This window comes from Hesperophylax consimilis, chromosome 5 (genome assembly GCF_061612785.1).
Source record: "Hesperophylax consimilis isolate HC1 chromosome 5, BYU_Hcon_1.0, whole genome shotgun sequence".
Lineage (NCBI taxonomy): Eukaryota > Metazoa > Arthropoda > Insecta > Trichoptera > Limnephilidae > Hesperophylax > Hesperophylax consimilis.
The window spans coordinates 32,285,074-32,306,136 of record NC_142840.1 but is presented as its reverse complement, the minus strand read 5'-3'; the positions used below and the strand labels follow the sequence as shown (position 1 = coordinate 32,306,136).

General features: G+C 34.5%; 1 protein-coding gene across 1 annotated transcript in view; it reads left to right on the top strand.

Annotated features, from left to right (window-relative positions):
- The window catches only part of PRAS40 (Proline-rich Akt substrate 40 kDa), a 33,375-nt gene extending 12,622 nt beyond the window's left edge, over positions 1-20,753 (top strand). The window contains exons 6-7 of the mRNA XM_089631816.1: positions 623-765; positions 19,353-20,753. Coding sequence (XP_089487942.1) covers positions 623-765; positions 19,353-19,460 — 251 coding nt within the window. The 3' untranslated portion in view covers positions 19,461-20,753. The remainder of the gene's footprint in view (positions 1-622; positions 766-19,352) is intronic.
- The last annotated feature ends 310 nt before the right edge of the window (positions 20,754-21,063 follow it).

The window sequence follows — 21,063 nt, the reverse complement described above, 5'->3', positions numbered from 1 at the left end:
TTTGAAATATTAAAATTTTTAATGCAAACATAAAATTTTTTAAAATGGCTCACCTTTTGTTTTTTCGTCCAAACACTGAACTGAAATTACTAATAATGAAAAACACACATATTTTATTAGATAAATGTATTATAAACATTGTTGCCACTTCACTTTTTTTGTCATTTCATATTAAAAAAATCATAGTTTTACCTCTGGTTTCATAGAGGTGTCCATTTTAATTCTTCTGTGGTTAGATTTGAATATAAAATGTTTCTCGCCAGTTTCATGACAGTAAGGGAGATGCAACGATATATCATGAGACCATATTTACGATGAAACCATATGAACTGTTTCCAAAAGTTAACAAATTATCCCGAGGGTTTAAGAGAGTGTAACTCTGGTAGTGATTTATTATTACAACCTTCAAACATAATTATATGTTATACTAGCTTCTACCCTTCACTCTCGGTTTCGATTGAGATTTCCAAAAAACCTTGTCTTATTTATTTATGAACATTTCAAAGCTCCTGTTTCTGAAAATGATGTGTTGAACTAGAAATTGCAAATGGATTTTGCCTCATAGTGTTAAGATTTGATGTGACTTGGAAGTGATGTTTAAATGTAATTTGTTTGTTTGCAGATTCAGTGAGCAGGGATGAAGGCATCCACATCACTCGGGAGGCGACGCAGCAATGGGGATCCTCCATTGCCAAAAGTCTCCCAGTCAATGTTCCGGCATTTACTCAATTCCATGATATTTCTCAAGACAGGCTCGATCAACATGTAAGTTTTGAATTTGTGTACATACAGTAGAACCCCGTTAAGAGGAAGCTTGGTATACCTTATATTGTAGGTAATAAGCATTAAAATCGCTTGACAAACGGAGTCTAGAAACGTTAGTAGTTTTAGAAATTTAGTAGTTTACATTTATATTTTTTATTGAGTAATTTATTTGTATTCTACTCAAGCGAAACGATAAGAAAACCTTCAATTTAATTCGTTTTAAAGATTAATCAAAACAGTGATTTAGCATTAAGCTTCGCCTTAATTCGAACCCCAATAATTCGAAAAAACATGTAATTTAGAATTTTTGCCAAAATGTGAAAAAGTCCACAGAAAAATTCATATTAATACAAATTTACTCCTGAGATACTACCCGGATTTGAAGGGGTGGCCGAGGAACTCGATTTTCAGCATCTTTTTTTTTCATTACATTTTGAATTACGTGGGAATTCTTTAATTCGAAATTTGATTTTTGATGTCCCGTTGATGTCGAATTAACAAGGTTCTACTGTATTACCATGATAAGATCCCCGAGGTGCAACGTTCCCTCTAATTTTTTCATTGTATGTGCGGCCCATTAACTTATCATTCATGTGAAGATAAAATTAAGTAATCAAGTGACATAGTTCATACGAATGTAGGTTATAAAAAAACAATTTTCTTACACAATAATTTTCCTTCATATTGGAGTCCAGTAGGTTAATCATTGGTGACACATTTGTGTAGCCACTGTTATATGTTTTAATTATTCCAGTTTATCTCGATTCCTTACCGACACATAAGGGAGCGGTGTAAAGCTAACTAAACAATAACGATTTAAAAATAATTATATATCGCCTCGTTTCTCAGGTACACAACAATGAAACAGTCACAGTAAAAAGAGATATTACCTGTGTTTATACTTCTCCTATACAAGCAAGAAAAATTTAACCACGATTAGAATAATAGGAAGACCTTCAAACAAGAGATAATTCATAGTGTTTGTTCAACATAAGTAACATATTGTGCCAACCCTATATATACAGGGTGTATTGGCACGTACCCGACAAACTTTAACCAGCTATTCCTTAACACATTTGGAGTAAAAAATGTTATGGGCACTTTGCTGTTCGGTAACATTTTTTTTTAATAAAAAAATTTTCATTCATATTTTCATCACATGTCACCACTGTTTTATCCTTTGTCAAAGTTTGAAAACCCATCTGGCAATATTTTATTCTAGTTTCGTTGAATAATGTACGTACGTACCTACATTGGCGCGCTTTTACAATCATAACGAAATGGTATGGCACCATTCGTCTCATTTTTAACTATTATTATTTAGTATTTATGAAAGAGCGAAAATGCTTTTTGACACACTTGCTTATAACAGCTGTTGAACACGAAAAGCAATGCCAATGACAGTGATGTAGTGTGGAAATTTTTAATTTTTTTGTTTTTAATTGAAAAAAAAAATGCTACCGGTCAGCAAAGTGCCCATAACATTTTTTACTCCAAATGTGCTTAGGAATAGCTGGTTAAAGTTTGTCAGGTTAGTGCCGATACACCCTGTATATATATATATATATATATATATATATGTGGGAAGCATAGAATGAGGACAGTTTTTCGAGCGCGCCCATACTTCGGGGACATTTGTATAGTTTGGGGACAGGCCCAAAGTATCTGTCCCCAAACTAACACTTTGCATTATTTACGCAACGCATAGATTGAAGCCAATTTTAAAATTATGCAGAAGGCATGCTTTGAGCCATACATTACTAAAATATCCATAGATGCCACTATCGTATCGTTCTCAGATTTTTGAAATTTTCTATTGTGAATTTTCGAATTAGCAAAGGCTCGGTACCTATTTACCTAATTTATGTTTGTATTCTTTCTCGCTTGCTTTTGTCGGAGAATGTCGCATTTTTAAACCCGGTGTCCGCAAATATTTTTTTATTTAATTGTTGGTATTATTTTTTCTCAATAGATAATAATAAAATTAACATGCTTATAATATATGCTCGTACATAATATTATGATGGTGTATTAAAAACTGATTTTAAAATAATCTAATACAAATAATTACACATATTACGTTTGTGCAAACATTAAAAAAATACTTCAATATTTTTAATCATATTACAGATACATGTATTTTCAAAATAAATTTATTTTCATACTTTGACGATGTGGGCTTCACCACCCGTACTGAAATTTATACTTTTTATTTTTATGTTTTTTTTTCTAGTTACCTATTCAAAAGTATAAATGTACGTAAAATAATAATGAGAGGTACATACTTCCTACTCTCATGTTACGTGAATAATGCAATAATAATATAACTATAAAAAAAGAATTCAGAAATCGCGGGTTCAAATTACGCCGTGCAATTTGCATAATTTCACAATATTTGTTTGTTTAAATAATACGTTAGTACCTATATGGTATATTTGTGGCAAGTTCAAGAATGGTAGATAGGTACTGTCAGTATCGCCATGTTACGTGAAAAATGCAATATTTTAAATAACTACAAAATAGTTGTTAATTTTTTCGCCGTTGAGATTGAGATTACGATCCTTGACTACGAATTTGGAGGTCGCGGGTTCAAATTAGGGCGTGCGCAAGTAAATTTTATTTGATAAATTTCTATAATTTCACAATATTTATTAGTTTTAAATAATTCGTTCGTACCTATATGGTATATTTGCGGCAAGTTCAAGAATGGTAGATAGGTACTTTCAGTATCGCCATGTTACGTGAAAAATGCAATATTTTAAATAACTACAAAAAAGTTGTTAATTTTTTCGCCGTTGAGATTGAGATTACGATCCTTGACTACGAATTTGGAGGTCGCGGGTTCAAATTAGGGCGTGCGCAAGTAAATTTTATTTGATAAATTTCTATAATTTCACAATATTTATTTTGTTTAAATAATAAGTTGGTACCTAAATGATATTTTTGCGGCAAGTTCAAGAATGGTAGATAGATACTTTCAGTATCGCCATGTTACGTGAATAATGCAATATTTTAAATAAATACAAAATAGTTGTTCATTGTGTCGCCGTTGAGATTGAGATTACGATCCTTGGCTACGAATTCGGAGGTCGCGGGTTCAAATTACGGCGTGCGCAAGTAAATTTTATTTGATAAATTTGTATAATTTCACAATATTTATTTTTTTAAATAATACGTTAGTACCTATATGGTATATTTGCGGCAAGTTCAAGAATGGTAGATAGGTACTTTCAGTATCGCCATGTTACGTGAATAATGCAATATTTTAAATAACTACAAAATAGTTGTTCATTGTTTCGCGGTTGAGATTGAGATTACGATCCTTGGCTACGAATTCGGAGGTCGCGGGTTCAAATAACGGCGTGCGCAAGTAAATTTTATCTGATAAATTTGTATAATTTCACAATATTTATTTGTTTAAATAATACGTTAGTACCTTTATGGTATATTTGCGGCAAGTTCAAGAATGGTAGATAGGTACTTTCAGTATCGCCATGTTACGTGAATAATGCGATATTTTAAAAACTAAAAAATAGTTGTTAATAGTATAGTGTTTGAGGTTGAGGTTACGCTCCTTGGCTACGCATTTTGAGGTCGCGGATTCGAATTCCGGCGTGCGCAAGTAAATTTGATTTGAGCCTGAATTGTTGATGACTTAATGCGTTCATATGTGTTCATTCCGTGTCATGGGGAAGTATGGGAAAAGGACACGAGGTTTCCATGTCTAATGGTGGGCTCTGGCATTTTAAAATTTGTATGACCATTTTGCAACTAGAGGCGCGCGATTCGTTTCAACAGATGTGTATATTTCATATAGTTTAGAATCAGGGTAAGGAAGGCGAGAGAAGGAGGGGAATATCGGAGTGGGGTAGGGTACGAATTATGGGGAGGGGGGAAAGCGGGGAAAGTGGAAGGGTAACGCGAAAAGGAGTGACGCGGAAGGGGAACGGAGCGGGAACGGGGGTTTATGGGAAAGAACACAAAAGTTTCTATATTTCATGGTGAGATCTAGCGTTTGTATAAGCATTTTACAACAGTGTGTGTATTGCATAATGTTTAGAGGCATACATGGAAGGCGGGAGCGGGGAAGGCGGGGAAAGTGTAAAAGGAATAATTTATATGGCAGTCATTGTACAATAATTTTATTTAAAAAAAAAATGTTAGGTTCCAAATTTTTTTAATTAAAAAATTTTGTTAGGCACAAGCTTAATGTAGATGTGTAAATAATAATGATAGATACCTATTTCTAATAATAATTATGTGACGAGAATATTGTCAAAATGGTGCCGCACAAATTATAAATCCATTTATTATTATAATTATGTCCTCTGCGTGCAAACTATATCTAAATTTTACTAAAAAACAATAGCGTCATTCTCAACCGACCTTCCAGATTAGTATGGTCCTGTATATTATCTGCCTGTATAGAATGTAAATAAATACATAATAATTGTACATTTTAACGCAATATCACGTTCGTTGGTCAAATGAATTGTACATACATATTGTCTTGTATTAGTGATCGATGAACCGGTGGATGCAATCTGCTAGCCATAAGTTGCTATAATGGTTTGCTTAATCTGTAGGTAAGATAGATTATAGAAATACATTAGTGATATATTAAATAACATATTATAAATTTGTACAGAGCCCTTTAGGTGATTATGATTTTTCACAAAAACGGCGCTATACAAACCATCATTAGTATTATTATTATCCAACAGTTTTTTTACGCCAATACCGCACAAGATGACGCCTCCGTGGTCTAGAGGTATCGCTTTTGACTAGATATCCGGAGGTTCAAATCCCGGTGTGCGCAAGTAAATTTTATTTCACTAATTTGCGTTATTTCACAAATCATTGATTTAAAATATTATTTAGTATATTTGCGGCACGTTCCAGACTTGAAGATACTCTCAGTATAGCCCTGGTGAAAGACCACCATTCAGAATAGAATCGTTGCTTGAAATGGCTTTAGCCGTGTTTAGTGACCAAATCTGAATAGCCAGGTACTTTCCCACCTCCCTCTTCCACATCGCCTTCCTCTTCCCACCACCTACAGCCTCACAACATACCCCATTTTTTTTCAGAAAAATAATATCTTCCGCACATTTTTAATTGTATTCATAGTTTGTGAAACTTTCCAAATGGATTATTAAATAAATCCAACATGAACTTGACCTCTTTAAAATCGAAAAACTTTTAATTTCATTAATTTTGTGTAAATAAATTGATTACATTTTTCAGAAAACTTATTGTTCATAGATATAATAATAATAATATTTGGCTAATTTATATAGCGCCGTTTTCGTGAGAAATCACCTCAAGGGCGCTGTTCAAATATATTTCTTAAATAGTTAATACTAGAACTACCGACATATCTCTAAGACTTATATCTAGTGACTTACGACTAAGGCCTATAACTACTATCTTAATGACATATATACGACTATGTAATACGGCTATGTAACTAGGTACCTAGGTAACTGGGCTAAATATTGGTAGGTTACAAGATGAATTTTAATTTAATTGAAAAACTTCATAGGTAGGTGGTTAATAAGAAGTGTAAAAATTAATTCATAACAAAGTCTCAAACGATTTGCTATGAATTCACTCCGCGAACACGTGAACATGTTAACACGTGTTACTGACGTGCTCCTGCCACCGCGCAGAAAAGAGACAGCTACCCAACAGTTTGTTCCATAATTTGATTGAACCCTTTCCACATATTCTCGACCGGATATATTCCAGACAGCTATCGGATTACATCGATATTGCTTTTAGGAAAGGGTTGTCACAACCAATGATAATTAAAATACATTTTTAATATTATTTTTAGTTAGTGGCCATATAAGATTATCGGTATTATCATTCTGTGAACCATCATTTCTATTTGTTGTATTTTAGGGAAATCAACAGGAATAAACCAGTTTTAAAATGAAAAATGTTATCCTTATCAAAACCGTAATAATTACTAGTGTTTAATTTTTTATCAAATCTTGTATTATAAAATTCTAAACAATGGCCGAGACTCGCCAGAGCTTACCAATTTAATAAAAATTCCAATTCCATCAAGATCAACCCGACAATCCAATTTATTCCATTTGCCCACATGTAGAACAAACATTAGAAAAAAAATCCCAATTCCCGGAATATGTACGCATTATAACAAAAACATTCACAGCATAGACATTTAAAAAAAAATCTTCAGAAATGTCGAATAGAAGAAACGCGTACGATAAATTAATACGTAAGTATGAAATGTATCGGGAGCATCTTATATCCTTATCATATATTCCTCTCCTTTTTCTCTAACCAAACATTAATTTTAAGATATAATAAAACTCCATCTCCAAACCAATATTAGCATTAGAAACTTTTTTGGCTTGACTGCAATTCACTTGTGTGAATACACAAGTGGATTGCAGTCGTATTGTAGGTATTTATCTCTGTATTATATATTATGTAAACTGTAAGCTGTTTGTTTCTTACAAATAAATACATATCAATTAGTTAATTACTTATCTAACTTATTTAAATATCGAATAAAATAGTTAATATTTATTCAGTTGTTAGATTTGAAGAGGTTTTAATTAAGACGTTTACACAGTAATTAACTAGGTTTGAACAGTCAGGATTCGATTGTATTCTCTTTACACTCTTTTCTCCATTAATCCGTGCAATATGCCTAATCCATATAAAGCGTCCACTTCTTTATCGTGTTCATTATAATAACTTTAGTCTTGCTTGGTGACCAGATATAAATACCTAGTCAGGAACCTTTACCGCTCCATTCCCTTCTCCTCGTACCTACAGTACCTAGTACAAGTAAATGTTCGTTTCGGGACACCGACTGGATTCTGATGTGGTAAGTACCTAGATAAACAAAATACACCAGAGATTTTTCCGAAAGGCGAAATAGCGAACCTAATTGTATTGTAAGAACTGTGGTAGGTATGCGGTCTATCTTCTTTGATCTTACGAATTCGAATCAATTTACAGAATGCAGCATAATTATATTCCTACCTACTTTTTACGTATCTTTTCATAAATTATCATAAAGTCCAAGTAAGTAGCGACCTAGGTAGGTACCTGCCTACCGAAGTCTAAAACATCAAGATTTGATTTAACTATCGATATCAAGCAAGAAACTAACTTGTTTGTTTTGTGTATCCCTTGCCGGAAACCCTTTAGGTCTTGTGGCGTGATACATTTTAGCTCTCACTGGTTAGTGGTGTTATGTCACACTATCGCGTAGGGATATATAATAGTGCTATTCTATGGGAGTTCGATTTATATGCACCACTTAAAAATTTTCAACACTCCTGATGGAGAAAATTAATAATGTTTGTGGTAAGGTTTGGTCGAGGGGTAAGGCTCTCAACTAGCAATTCGGAGTTGCGAGTAAATTTTATTCAATTAATTTGTCATATTTCACAATCAATTCATTTGTCTTATTTCATAATCAATTCATTTAAATAATCTGTTTTGCACTTGCGGCGCATCGCATTAGTTAAAGAGGCATTCTGAGTAAAACCACCGCTCACAATTGAAAAGTTGCTTTAAATAGTTTTAGCTATATTTAGTAACAAGATCTGAATAGCCAGTTATTTTTTTTAAGTTTTCTTAAGAAACTGTTTTTCACCTTCCGTACAAATTAAATTGGTGTGGCATGGAGTTATCAAAATATTGATCGATGAAAAACATGAAAAAAAATATCTTTTCTTTCTAGTTATAATATAATAAAGCATTGTATTGGGGTTTGGACATTTTGAAGTCTGTTTCTACATTAAAAAATATATTATGTTGCCCTACGAAAAGTTGCGGTTTCGGAATTCGGTTTTGTTATCGAAATATACGAACATTCTTATCATATCTCACTGCAAATTTTTTATATATTTTTTTTAATTGTAACATTTCGATATTTATGATATTGTGATATTTCTACGAACCATAAAAAGTGTTTTAAGGGGCGCCCACATACTTGTCTCGGCTTGGCAAGCGTCCGCAAGCTCCAACATGTTTGGCTTGGCTTGAATAGGCTTGCGATAGCTTGCCGCCGATCAGGCCGGGGTCCGGTTGGTATTCTGTCCACAAGGCCCGGCAAGCGTTGGTAACTTGCGCCTTGTATATGGCAATTAACCCTGAGAAGAGTACAACTCCGAGCTGTTTATAGTAAATATCGTAAAAATGAATAACTGGACAAACAATAATCATTTTTTTTTAATTATATCAAGCAGGGTCCTATGTATGGATTTATTAATTTAAAAACATATTTAATTAATTCAAGTAAATTAGTTAATTTTTATATGAAAAAGAACAAGTCACAGAAAAATAAATAAAGTAACGGTTGAAACTGGGTCTCTCGTATATCCGGGACGAATGCATTATACCACTCTTTTTGTGTGTGAATACCGCACAAGAGTCTCAACAGCTCCAAGCCATCTGGAGCCAGTGAGACTATGGCATCCCCAATTGAGGTATGTTGTGATGCTGGAGGTAGTGGAGGAGGGGAAGATAAGTAAATGGGGAAGAGGAAGGTAGGGAAGTACCTAGCTATTTAGATCTGATCACTAAACACGGCTACAGCCATTTCAAGCAACTTTTCTGCTAGCGAGAGCACTTATTTTTAAGTTGTTTCTGACGATTTCAAATTTCAAAATTAACAATATTATCTTCAACTATTTTTCCCATAGTTTTGGCAGCAATCTTTTTACATTATTTTCAAATTTCTTCTCAAATTATCAATAAAATTAATTTGTCTTTTTTTTGGGCAATTTCTTCGTTTAGCTTTTAAATAGAAATAGGAAAAATGACAGCTGTCACAGCTGATGTAGTTGCCTCAACGTCCGCCAAGAGCGTAGATGCCGACGTTTGGCTTGCCTACGCTTACCTAGGCTTGCGTTGCCACAAGTGTCAAGTGGCAAGTGTCTGGGCGTAGCATAGGGCGTTTGACGGCCGGCATAGTCCAGTGGTAACGCATTGGACTGCCATTCCGAAGGTCGCGGGTTCGAACCCGGCGTGCGCAAATAAATTTTATTTGATTAATTTGTGTTATTTCACAATTAATTAATTAAAATAATATATAGTATATTTGCGGCACGTTCCAGAGTGGAAGATACTACCAGTATCGCCCTGGTGTAAGACCACCATTCAGAATTGAAACGTTGCTCCAAATGGCTTTAGCCGTGTTTAGTGACTAGATCTGAATAGCCAGGTACTTCCCCACCTTCCTCTTTCCCTTCCCCATTTACCTTCAGCCTCACAACATCCCCCAATTGGGGATGCCATAGTCTCACTGGCTCCAGACGGGGGCAGTTGGGACTCTTGTGAGGTATTCACTATAAAAAAAAAAGCATTCACTTTTCGTCGGGACAGTTTTTTTTCGAGCTTGTTGTCGTGAATTCAAGGTAAAATACTTTATTATTTGAGGTGATTTTTAAATTACTAAGAAAGCGGTGTAAGTGGTGTAAACAAAGTGATTTGTTTTTATTTAATTTGTTATTATTATTAGAAGTGAGTGCATATAATAAAGGCTTCGCATTTATCGTTCTCGATGGTAGTCAACGCGCATGGACTTGGCACGCGTGAATCGAATGTTACCTACAGGCTGTTTCAAAGTTCGTTCGTCGCTCAACAATATTAAAATATTTAGGTACTACTATTTCGGATTTTCTTCGCTCAACAATATTAAAATATTTAGGTACTACTATTTCGGATTTTTTTCGATCAACAATATTAAAATATTTAGGTACTACTATTTCGGATTTTCGTCGCTCAACAATATTAAAATATTTATGTACTACTATTTCGGATTTCTTTCGGAAACTGCTTCCTTGAACCCATTATTAGAACCATTTAGCGCCCATCTTTCACAAAAACGGCGCTCTACAAATTATCCAATTATTATTATTATTTGTATTTGCCTGTGATTAATGAGGATCGTTAATTAAGCTAGTGTGTGTCGGAGTAATCGATAAATACTGAAAGCATGCCTTCCGTTCGATGTTTCCTGCTTTAATTAAGACAGTTACTATTGGCAAACTGCGTTAATTGTATCATTTTGTGGAACAATAAAAGAAATCAGTTTTAATCGAATACTAAATGTTGTTTTATTAATTTAAAACCAGAAATATTTCTGTGTCATTTATGAAAATGAGATGTAGTATATGCAGTTCTACTATAAAAGGTAAAAAAGTGTTTTTATTTTATTTAATGGTGTTACTAAGGTTAGGTAAAGAGATGCAACTCGGTAAAAAAAACTTAAGTATTTAGAAAATAAAATTGGTATAAATAGGTATTCATCAAAATTAAAAAGTAATTATGGGAATAGAGGTAAAATCTTTTTTGTTATTTGTTTTTGGGGTGTTATGCCGTTTTGAGCTAACTCATTCTTTAGCCAACGTTTCGGACAGCATTGCAGTGTCCATTATCAGGGCAGAACCAAGAATCAAGGGCAATAAATAACACATCTGCCCTGATGATGGACACTGCAATGCTGTCCGAAACGTTTGCTAAAGAAGGAGTTAGCGCAACACGGCATAACACCCCAAAAGCAAATAACAAAAATACTTTTGGCCGTGAAAATCTTAAATCATATTTGAGGTATAATCTGATTACTATAACATGACGGCCACTTTTGTCTAAATATTGACGTAAATAAACTAACGTGAAGTTGACAACACGCCGAAAATGTTAAATGCTAATGAGTATTGCCACGCTAAAAAAATCGTCACCAATATAATTCGTCAAATCTTCTTGTAAAAAATTTACAATCCGGCAGGATCAGTCCCCTCCCCAGAATAGCTAGTACGATGTTGAAGCGTCGTTTTAGGGAATATTTATGAGTAGGGCCGTAGATATATTTATTTTCAAATGTATTGACTTAATATTTAATATACGTAATAAGTATGCAAGGACATTTTAAGAAATAAAGGAAGTGAGAAATTAACTTTATATCTCCTAATGGAGAATAGGGAATTCTCGTGCATTTTGTAAATAATTTATTTCAATAAAGATAATTATTTTATTATGCGCCTCTTTTTTTTCTTTTTTTTTTAAATGCATTTTCAATTTTTTGTAGTTGTTTTAAAAATTGCGTGCTATTTCGGCTCTGAAAACGGTCATGCGCCATCTTGACCGCTACGTCACAAGTGCTACGTCACACCTTTGCCGCCGCTGCCGCCATCGGTTTGCAGGATCTACTCGGGCCGGTCAACAGTGACGTCATCGTTCGCCCTTGAACGCTTGATCAATCACCGGGCGTTTTTAGCTGCATTGAAATATTTCGTTCGCGCCTGTTTTTAAAGTCATTATAACTTTAATAAATGATTTTTGAAAATTATAAAAACTATGTATTCTTGTGTCTGAAGTGTTTCTACATATGAATAATTTATAATAAGTGATTTTTTGGTGTGAAGAGAATTCCCTATTGTGATAAAAAATATTCATCTAAATGTTACAGATTTAAAATTTTATGTGTTTTTGTTGCTGTAGGTAAATGTTTATTTTTTTTTCTGAATGTTTAGTCGAATTACACATTTTTTGTCGAAATCATAAAAATATATATTTTCAATTCATAAACGTTTCCACTCCTTTAGTAAATCCTTTTTTGGTTTGCGAAGGATTACCACGCACAAGTTTCATCATGAAAAAGATTTACGGCAAAAAAATTACTTTGTGAACTCCATATATTATACTTTGCATCAAATATGCACTCACTCATTCAAGGCTTCGGCCAATAGTGTTATACGAAAAAACTCACACAATCACAGACCAAGTTTTACTCCCCACACGATGCAATCTCTGAGAACAGGAATTGCGTAGAAAATTAGTGCGAGAAGCAACTACATTAAATGGAGCATGGGGTCAAGTATTGTATTTATTGGGTACGTACTAGGTCAGGGCTGCCTGACCAGATCTGAATAGCCAGGTACTTTCCTCTTCCCCATATCCTTCCCCTCCCCACTACCTTCAGCCGCAGAACATAACCCAATTGTGGAGGCCATAGCCTCACTGGCTCCAGATGGCTGGATGTTGAGACTCTTGTGCGGCATTCAAATATCAACTGAAAACAATACAAATAACTCCTCGATTAATATATTTGTTATGTGAATACATCACAAGAGTCCCGAGTGCTCCCAACCGCCTGGAGCCAGTGAGACTATGGCATCCCAAATAATTGGGGTATGTTTTTATATACATATATGTGACACCTCACAAGAGCGTCCCTGCCTGTGCAGTGTACCGACAGGGGAACTATGTCACCACCCGGTTGGGCGGCGTTGTGAGGCGGATTAAGGTAGGCGCTGTAGGAAGGGATTTATTAATGCGGGCCTTGAAGAGGCTCGGATTATAGGAGGGAGGAAAAACAGATGCCGGTAGCTCGAAATTGCTCGTTGATAAGCTAAAAGTATTGTAGAGAGGAAGGAGATGTGGAAGAGAAAGGTGGGGAAGTACCTGGTCACCAAACACGGCTAAAGCCATTTCAATCAAATTTTCAATTCTGAATGATGGTATTACACCAGGGCAATACTGAGAGTACCCTCCAATCTGGAACGTATCGCAAATATACCTTAAATTATTTTTAAAGATAAATTGTGAAATAATACAATGTCATATCTGCTTTGTTTCTATTATCTATGGGTAAAACCATGTAGGTGCCTACCTAACACAAAAGTTAAAATGTGTAATGGAATAAGGAAGATAGGCCATTAATCGTTGTTAGTTTGTGTGTAGTGTCGCCAACATCATATAACCTAATAATGCCCTGCATCTACACTCCTACACAGTCACCAAACGTACAACCCGTGCAGTATGGTCTAAGCTCGATGATAGTTGGCAAACTTCCATGCCATATCCGCCTTGTTTCTATTATCTATGGGTAAAACCATCTAGGTACCTACCTAACACATAAGTTAAAATGTGTACCGGAACAGGGAAGATAGGCCATTGATTGTTCTTAGTTTGTGTGTAGTGTCGCCAACATCATATAACCTAACAATGCCCTGCATCTACACTCCTACATAGTCACCAAACGTACAACCCGTGCAGTATGGTCTAAGCTCGATGACAGTTGGCAAGCTTCCATGCCATATCTGCTTTGTTTCTATTATCTATGGGTAAAGCCATGTAGGCACCTACCTAACACATAAGTTAAAATGTGTAACGGAACAGGGAAGATAGGCCATTAATCGTTGATAGTTTGTGTGTAGTGTCGCCAAAATCATATAACCTAACAATGCCCTGCATCTACACTCCTACATAGTCACCAAACGTACAACCCGTGCAGTATGGTCTAAGCTCGATGATAGTTGGCAAGCTTCCATGCCATATCTGCTTTGTTTCTATTATCTATGGGTAAAGCCATGTAGGCACCTACCTAACACATAAGTTAAAATGTGTAACGGAACAGGGAAGATAGGCCATTAATCGTTGATAGTTTGTGTGTAGTGTCGCCAAAATCATATAACCTAACAATGCCCTGCATCTACACTCCTACATAGTCACCAAACGTACAACCCGTGCAGTATGGTCTAAGCTCGATGATAGTTGGCAAGCTTCCATGCCATATCTGCTTTGTTTCTATTATCTATGGGTAAAGCCATGTAGGCACCTACCTAACACATAAGTTAAAATGTGTAACGGAACAGGGAAGATAGGCCATTAATCGTTGATAGTTTGTGTGTAGTGTCGCCAAAATCATATAACCTAACAATGCCCTGCATCTACACTTCTACATAGTCACCAAACGTACAACCCGTGCAGTATGGTCTAAGCTCGATGACAGTTGGCAAGCTTCCATGCCATATCTGCTTTGTTTCTATTATCTATGGGTAAAGCCATGTAGGCACCTACCTAACACATAAGTTAAAATGTGTAACGGAACAGGGAAGATAGGCCATTAATCGTTGATAGTTTGTGTGCAGTGTCGCCAAAATCATATAACCTAACAATGCCCTGCATCTACACTCCTACATAGTCACCAAACGTACAACCCGTGCAGTATGGTCTAAGCTCGATGACAGTTGGCACGCTTCCATGCCATATCCGCTTTGTTTCTATTATCTATGGGTAAAAGTTTGTTGGTACCTATAAAAAAGCTAAAATTAACAATAAGTATTAAAAATGTTTTTTTTCGATATGGATGAAATTTTTCACTCTTACCTTTCGAAAAACTCAACGAAAAAGTTTCATAATGGATTTGACTTGAAGACGAAACATTACTTTATCATAATGTACCAAATTCACAGCGCGTAAATATCTACATATTTGATATTATTATTTGTGCCATCTGGCGTAAAAAATATTAATAATTACACATTATTCCAATGGAAGTTTCCTACTTACCATAGGTCCAAAGTATGCTTTATGTACACGAAACACCTCTCTGTGAAAAGCATTATTTGAGACCACGACGGGAAATTATATATAACGCATACATTGAGGACTGTCTTCAAACTATCGTCTGTACAGAATAAAAATATGTCTTCAAAGTATGCTCTAGATGTATGTATCGATATATATTTTAAACGGTACATCATAGACGTATATAGCTGTGAGGGGGTAGTTTTAAAGGGTTGATTAAACAAAATGGCATTAAAAAAAAAGTGTATATAATGTGGCTCAAAGTATGCTTTATACAAATATATATATATATATATATACAGGGTGTATCGGCACTAACCTGACAAACTAAATAAGTATACTTATGCAATACAAACAGACATTTTACATAACAAATCTGGTGACATTCCTTTCTTCGGACGTTTGTGCGGCCGCATACCCGCACATCTTAGCGGGAACATTGGCAAGGCGTACGTATGGTAAAACCACGTTATAAGTGTAGAGAAAAGAAAATTTGTGAAAATGAGTTATGTATGAGACTTTTTTTAGTTTTATCAGTATCTACACAGAGTTATAAAGACGTTTGTCCTATAACAATGTTAGGTCAACATAAAAGGACATTCAAAGGAAAAAAAATTACCGTTTCCTCTCTCCTGAACAATTTAAAAAATGTGACAATCGAACTTTGACTTCTGAAGTACAGATTTGTACAGCGCAGTTCGTCTTATTTTACTTCTAGTGTGTTTCAAGAAAGGGATGCTTTGATGGTTTGGACTTGTGGAGCGGATGAACGGAGAAAGGGTGTAAGGAGAATATGACACGAAAGTGGATGGTAGAAGAATTCAGGGACTTCAAGAGTTAGAATAACAGAAGAGAATGTGAATGAAGCAATGCGTGTTTCTATCCTCTCTGTCTACCCCTCCTGTGAAACGGTGTGACGGTTAGTTCGTTAGAATTCAGATAAAGTTAACATTATTGATTATTATGTTGGTGTAATTAAAATTGATGGAATTTATTGTTTAAAATTTTTGTTTTCAATTGGTTTTATTTCCGTATATAAGCCATACAGTTATTTTCTTATCTTTCTCATATATTTATATGAAATACAGTAGAACCTCGTTAATTCGAAATCCACGGGACATCAAAAATCAAATTTCGAATTAACGAATTCCCACGTAATTCGAAATTTTATGAAAAAAAAAAAAAAAAATACGCCGAAAATCGATTTTCTCGGCCGCCTCTTCAAATCCGGGTTGTATTTTAGTTGTAAATTCGTATTAATACCAATTATTTCTTTATTTTCGCGGCCGATTACCGTAGCGGCGGGCCCTTTAAATTCAGATATTCGCAATAAATTCGTAAAAATGCTATATATTTACGCGTAAATCGAGATTTCGCTGCCGATTTCGGTCGCGGCCTACCCTTTAAATTGAGATATTCGTAAAAATACGAAATATTTCCGCGTAAATCGACATTTCGCGGTAATTTTCCGTCGCAGCCGGCCCTTTATTTCAAATTTAAATTCGTAAAAATACGATATATTTCCGCGTAAAACGAGAATTTGCGGCCGTATTCCGTCGCGGCCGACTCTTTAAATTCAGATATTCGAAAGAAATTCGCAAAAATACGATATATTTCCGTGTAAATCGAGAATGCGCGGCCGATTTCCGTCGCGGCCGACCCTTTAAATTCAGATATTTGATGTAAATTCATAAAAATATGATATATTTCCGCGTAAATCGAATTTTATCGGCAGTTTTTCGTCGCGGCCGGCCTTTTAAGTTCAGATGTTTGAAGAAAATATGTCATATTTTGGCGTGAATCGAAATATTTCGGCCGATTTCCGTCGCGCCGTGTTTTTTAACTCGGATATTCGAAGTAAAGTTAGTAAAAATACGATATATTTCCGCGTAAATTGAAATTTCGCGTCCGATTTCCGTCGCGGCGGGCCCTTTAAAATTCAGATATTCGAAATAAATTCGTAAAAATACGATATATTTACGCGTAAATCGAGATTTCGAGGCCGATTTCCGTCGCAGCGGGCCATTTAAATTCAAATATTCGAAATAAATTCGTAAATATACGATACATTTATGCGTAAATCGAAATTTCGCGGCCGACCCTTTAAATTCAGATATTTGGTGTAAACTCGTAAAATTACGACATATATCCGCGTAAAACGTATTTTCTCGGCCCTTCAAACTCGGATATTCGAAATAAATTTGAAAAAGTGCGACATTCCAGTGTAAATCGATTCAGATTTACAAAATAATAATACTTATTAGGACGATGTATAACCACGTAAAATACATTTTTCGGCGTTTTACCGCCACGGCTGACTTTTAGATTCAGATTTACGAAATATTATGATTTATTTTCGCAAAAAATCAAATTTTTTCGAATTACACGAAAAAAATTTCGTGCGCGGACAAAAATAAATTTAGAAATACGAATTAACGAATTTCGAATTAAAAAAAATTTTGTATGAAAAAATTTTTCTGCGGAAATTTTTTTGGCGAAAATTTTGAATTACGCGTTTTTTCGAATTATCGGGGTTCGAATTAACGGGGTTCTACTGTAGTTGATAATTATTAATTATGACGTGCGTATAATCAAAACATTAAAATATATCAAGGAGCCCTGTATATTATAAACTCTGATAACTCTAGCAAATCTATTCAGTTTTTATAAGAGTTATTCTGATGAATAAATTATCGATATTCCATAAAACCTGTTAATTCGAAATTCATTGGGCATCAAAAATCTAATTTCGAATAAATGAATTTCCACGTAATTCGAAATATGATAAACGAAATCACCGAAAATCGAGTTTCCCGGATGCTCCTTCAAATTCGGGTAGGTTCTTCAAAGTTAATTTGTAATAATGCAACCTTTTTTCCTAGTGTTATTTCGTGACAAACAATGTGACACTTAAATTTAAATCAAATCCGACTTCTTTGAACCAGTAACTCTGGTTCAAAGAATCACTCAGAGACAGACCCATGGCCAAAATTAGTATGTTTGACGATTGTATGCACAAGGGAGAGAAAATTCTAATAAGAATGAATATTACAATTACGCTTTATTGACCGTTTCCACAGCATTATTTCAAACATTGGCTCAATCATTCAAAAAGAGGACGTTCCCATATACAAAAAGGGGACGTTCCCATATACATTTTTGTTCAAAAATGCAATGTTCATGTATGATTTGAGATTTTCATGGCCAAAATTATTATAGTGATTTGTTTTTGGGGTATTATGTCGTGTTGCGCTACCCCCTTCTTTAGCCAACGTTTCGGACAGCATTGCAGTGTCCCATCATCAGGGCAGATGTGTAATTTGAATAAAATTACAATCGTAATGTGATAGCAAGTCGTTTCTGGTTACGACTTGCCACATTATTATTTTTTTTTTTAATATCTGGCAGTGTATTTTTTTATTATTTTTTTAATATTTTTTAAATTTTATATTTTTAAAGCGGAGACGGTTTACACGTAGTTCCCGTGAGCACTTAGGCCATAGGCCCATTGTGTTATCTCCCGTTTTACCTCATTCCTTTCACAATAACCCAGTCCCTTTAGTAAAGTTCACCAGGGTTGTTATTGGGTATGTGGCTATGTCTTCTGGTTCTACTGTATGTCTCCCCAGATATCTGAGCCTAGTTCCCACCAGGGCAGGACATTGGCACCAAAGGTGAATTGGAGTCTATTCATCCTCTTCACATCTCCTGCATCTATTGGTGTTTTCCACTCTGGCAGAGTAAATAAAACTAATTCTTCGAAATCAATTTTCGAGACATGGAAGAAATTACCGAAACCAAATCTGTATTCTATTTTCCATTTCCCGATCGAAATTAAAATTTGGAGGTCGAAGATACGGTCGAACCCCAAATCTATGTTTCCTCCTTGGTGCAATAATTTCTGCGATCGCTAAAACTGCAAGAATGTTATCCTCACTGAAACACATCTTGACAGTTGAGAAGACACGTTTTCCTCATCAGACATCTACAAAATAATGACAAAATGTTTATGCCCATGCCCACCGCGCCCCAATGTTTCAACAAAGGTAGGAGACAAAATGAGGATGAAAAAAAAAGTTAGTGTTAATGTTTGATGTATTGTTTGATGGTCGCGGGAGATTCCGCTTGCGACACACTTTCCCAGTTTATCAGTATGTATGTTTTATTAATCTGTATGTACGTATTATTAACTTGTATGTATGTTTGTTTATCTGTTTCAGGGAGAAGAACCGCAGGATATAGCGGCCAGCATCAAGGCACTGGCTCGCTCTGTCCACGGGGATGTATTCGGAGACCTACCACGGCCCCGTTTCAGTACACAGATCTAGTCCTTAGTGCCAGCGATCATTGTGATTAGTTTAGTCTCCGAGCCTTAGAAAGCTTACTATTTTTAAGAAACATTATGTACCTCCGGTTAACAGACCACCAGAGCGTGCCGATCTGGGAGATGCTTCACATTTTATATTGTATTCACTGTACCAAACTAAATTATGTCAATTTGTGTCGGGGTTTTAGACATTTTATAAGGATTTTTAAACGTAACAACTTAAGCTCTACGATAGATTCAATTGGATGATTCTATGTTACTAAATGTAATATTTATGGTAACATTTTTAATATTCAACAAGTTTTAAGTGTTATTTTAATTAAAAGTCATATTATGTTAACACGATAGTTCCCCATCGGCGTTATGGTTTAGATTTGTTTCTTTTAAATAATTGAATTACAAATTTAAATAAACTATTGATATATTGAACAAGTACTCATTTATGGATAAATATTCTTATTTTTTTCAGCACATGTTCATTTCAGCAGTTGGTTTAATTGCTGATGGGGATATGACATTATTGATATTTGTTTGAAGAGTGAGGTCATTGTCTTTACATTGAGTGATACTGCTGTGCAGAATTATTTCAATGGAAGACTTTGGATTATTTAACAATACTGTCTCAACCTCGAATCGGCTCTGGTATAATTTTGGTCTACTAATCTTAATTTTTGTAAAGTTATAAATGATGTTCATTTACCTGAGATAAACGGAGTTTTTGATAAATTTTTACATATAAACTTATGAATAAATTTATTTTGATATTGTGATAACTGGTGATGTTTGGAATTTATTATTCTGACAGTTTTTTTTATAGAAGTTTTGTATCTGAACCAGTGCAAAGCAGATGTAGTAGCGACTCGTTAATCTGGAGTGCGATCGAGGTTTAGGTGTCCGGATAACGTGGTTTCTATGGATACCTTGTTTATGTGCATTTGAATCAGCCATTGTACTTTGACTTGTCCGAACAAGACATGTATTTTATTGACTTGTTACATTTATTTCATCTGTAATCAAATTGTATCTTAGTTTTTTTATTGTATAAGAGAATTTATAAATAAAGAATGTTGAGATATTCGATTAACGTCTGTTAAACATATAACTACATAATTATTAATACCTTAAAGATGCCATTGGGTTTTGTTCAAATCAAATTCTTCAAGTCATGGGTGTTTTTAAATATTAACTGTTTTTTTATTATTTTAACATTTCCCATTTGGGAATCATATTTTATTTTTACAACATTAAAAACTGTCTTGATTTAAATTATTGAAAGATATTTTATATTTTTACGAATTAATATAAAAATGTAAATACAAATTAAATGTTCAAAATCAATATATAAAATAATTGTACTAAATTTTCTATATCTACGCTTTTATAAGGATGGGCTTAATGAGTTTGTCATAATTGATTCGGTAAAGCTAAAAATATATTTTACACATTATTAAACCCATGACTTAATCATATTATTGTAACCTAATCAACTCATGTTGAGTGATTGATTAATTCCAAATGGAACATGTAATGATTTAACATTATTTGCACTGGCAGATGAAACTTTCATATTACTGTGGAATTTTTTTTATGACAATGATTAGTTT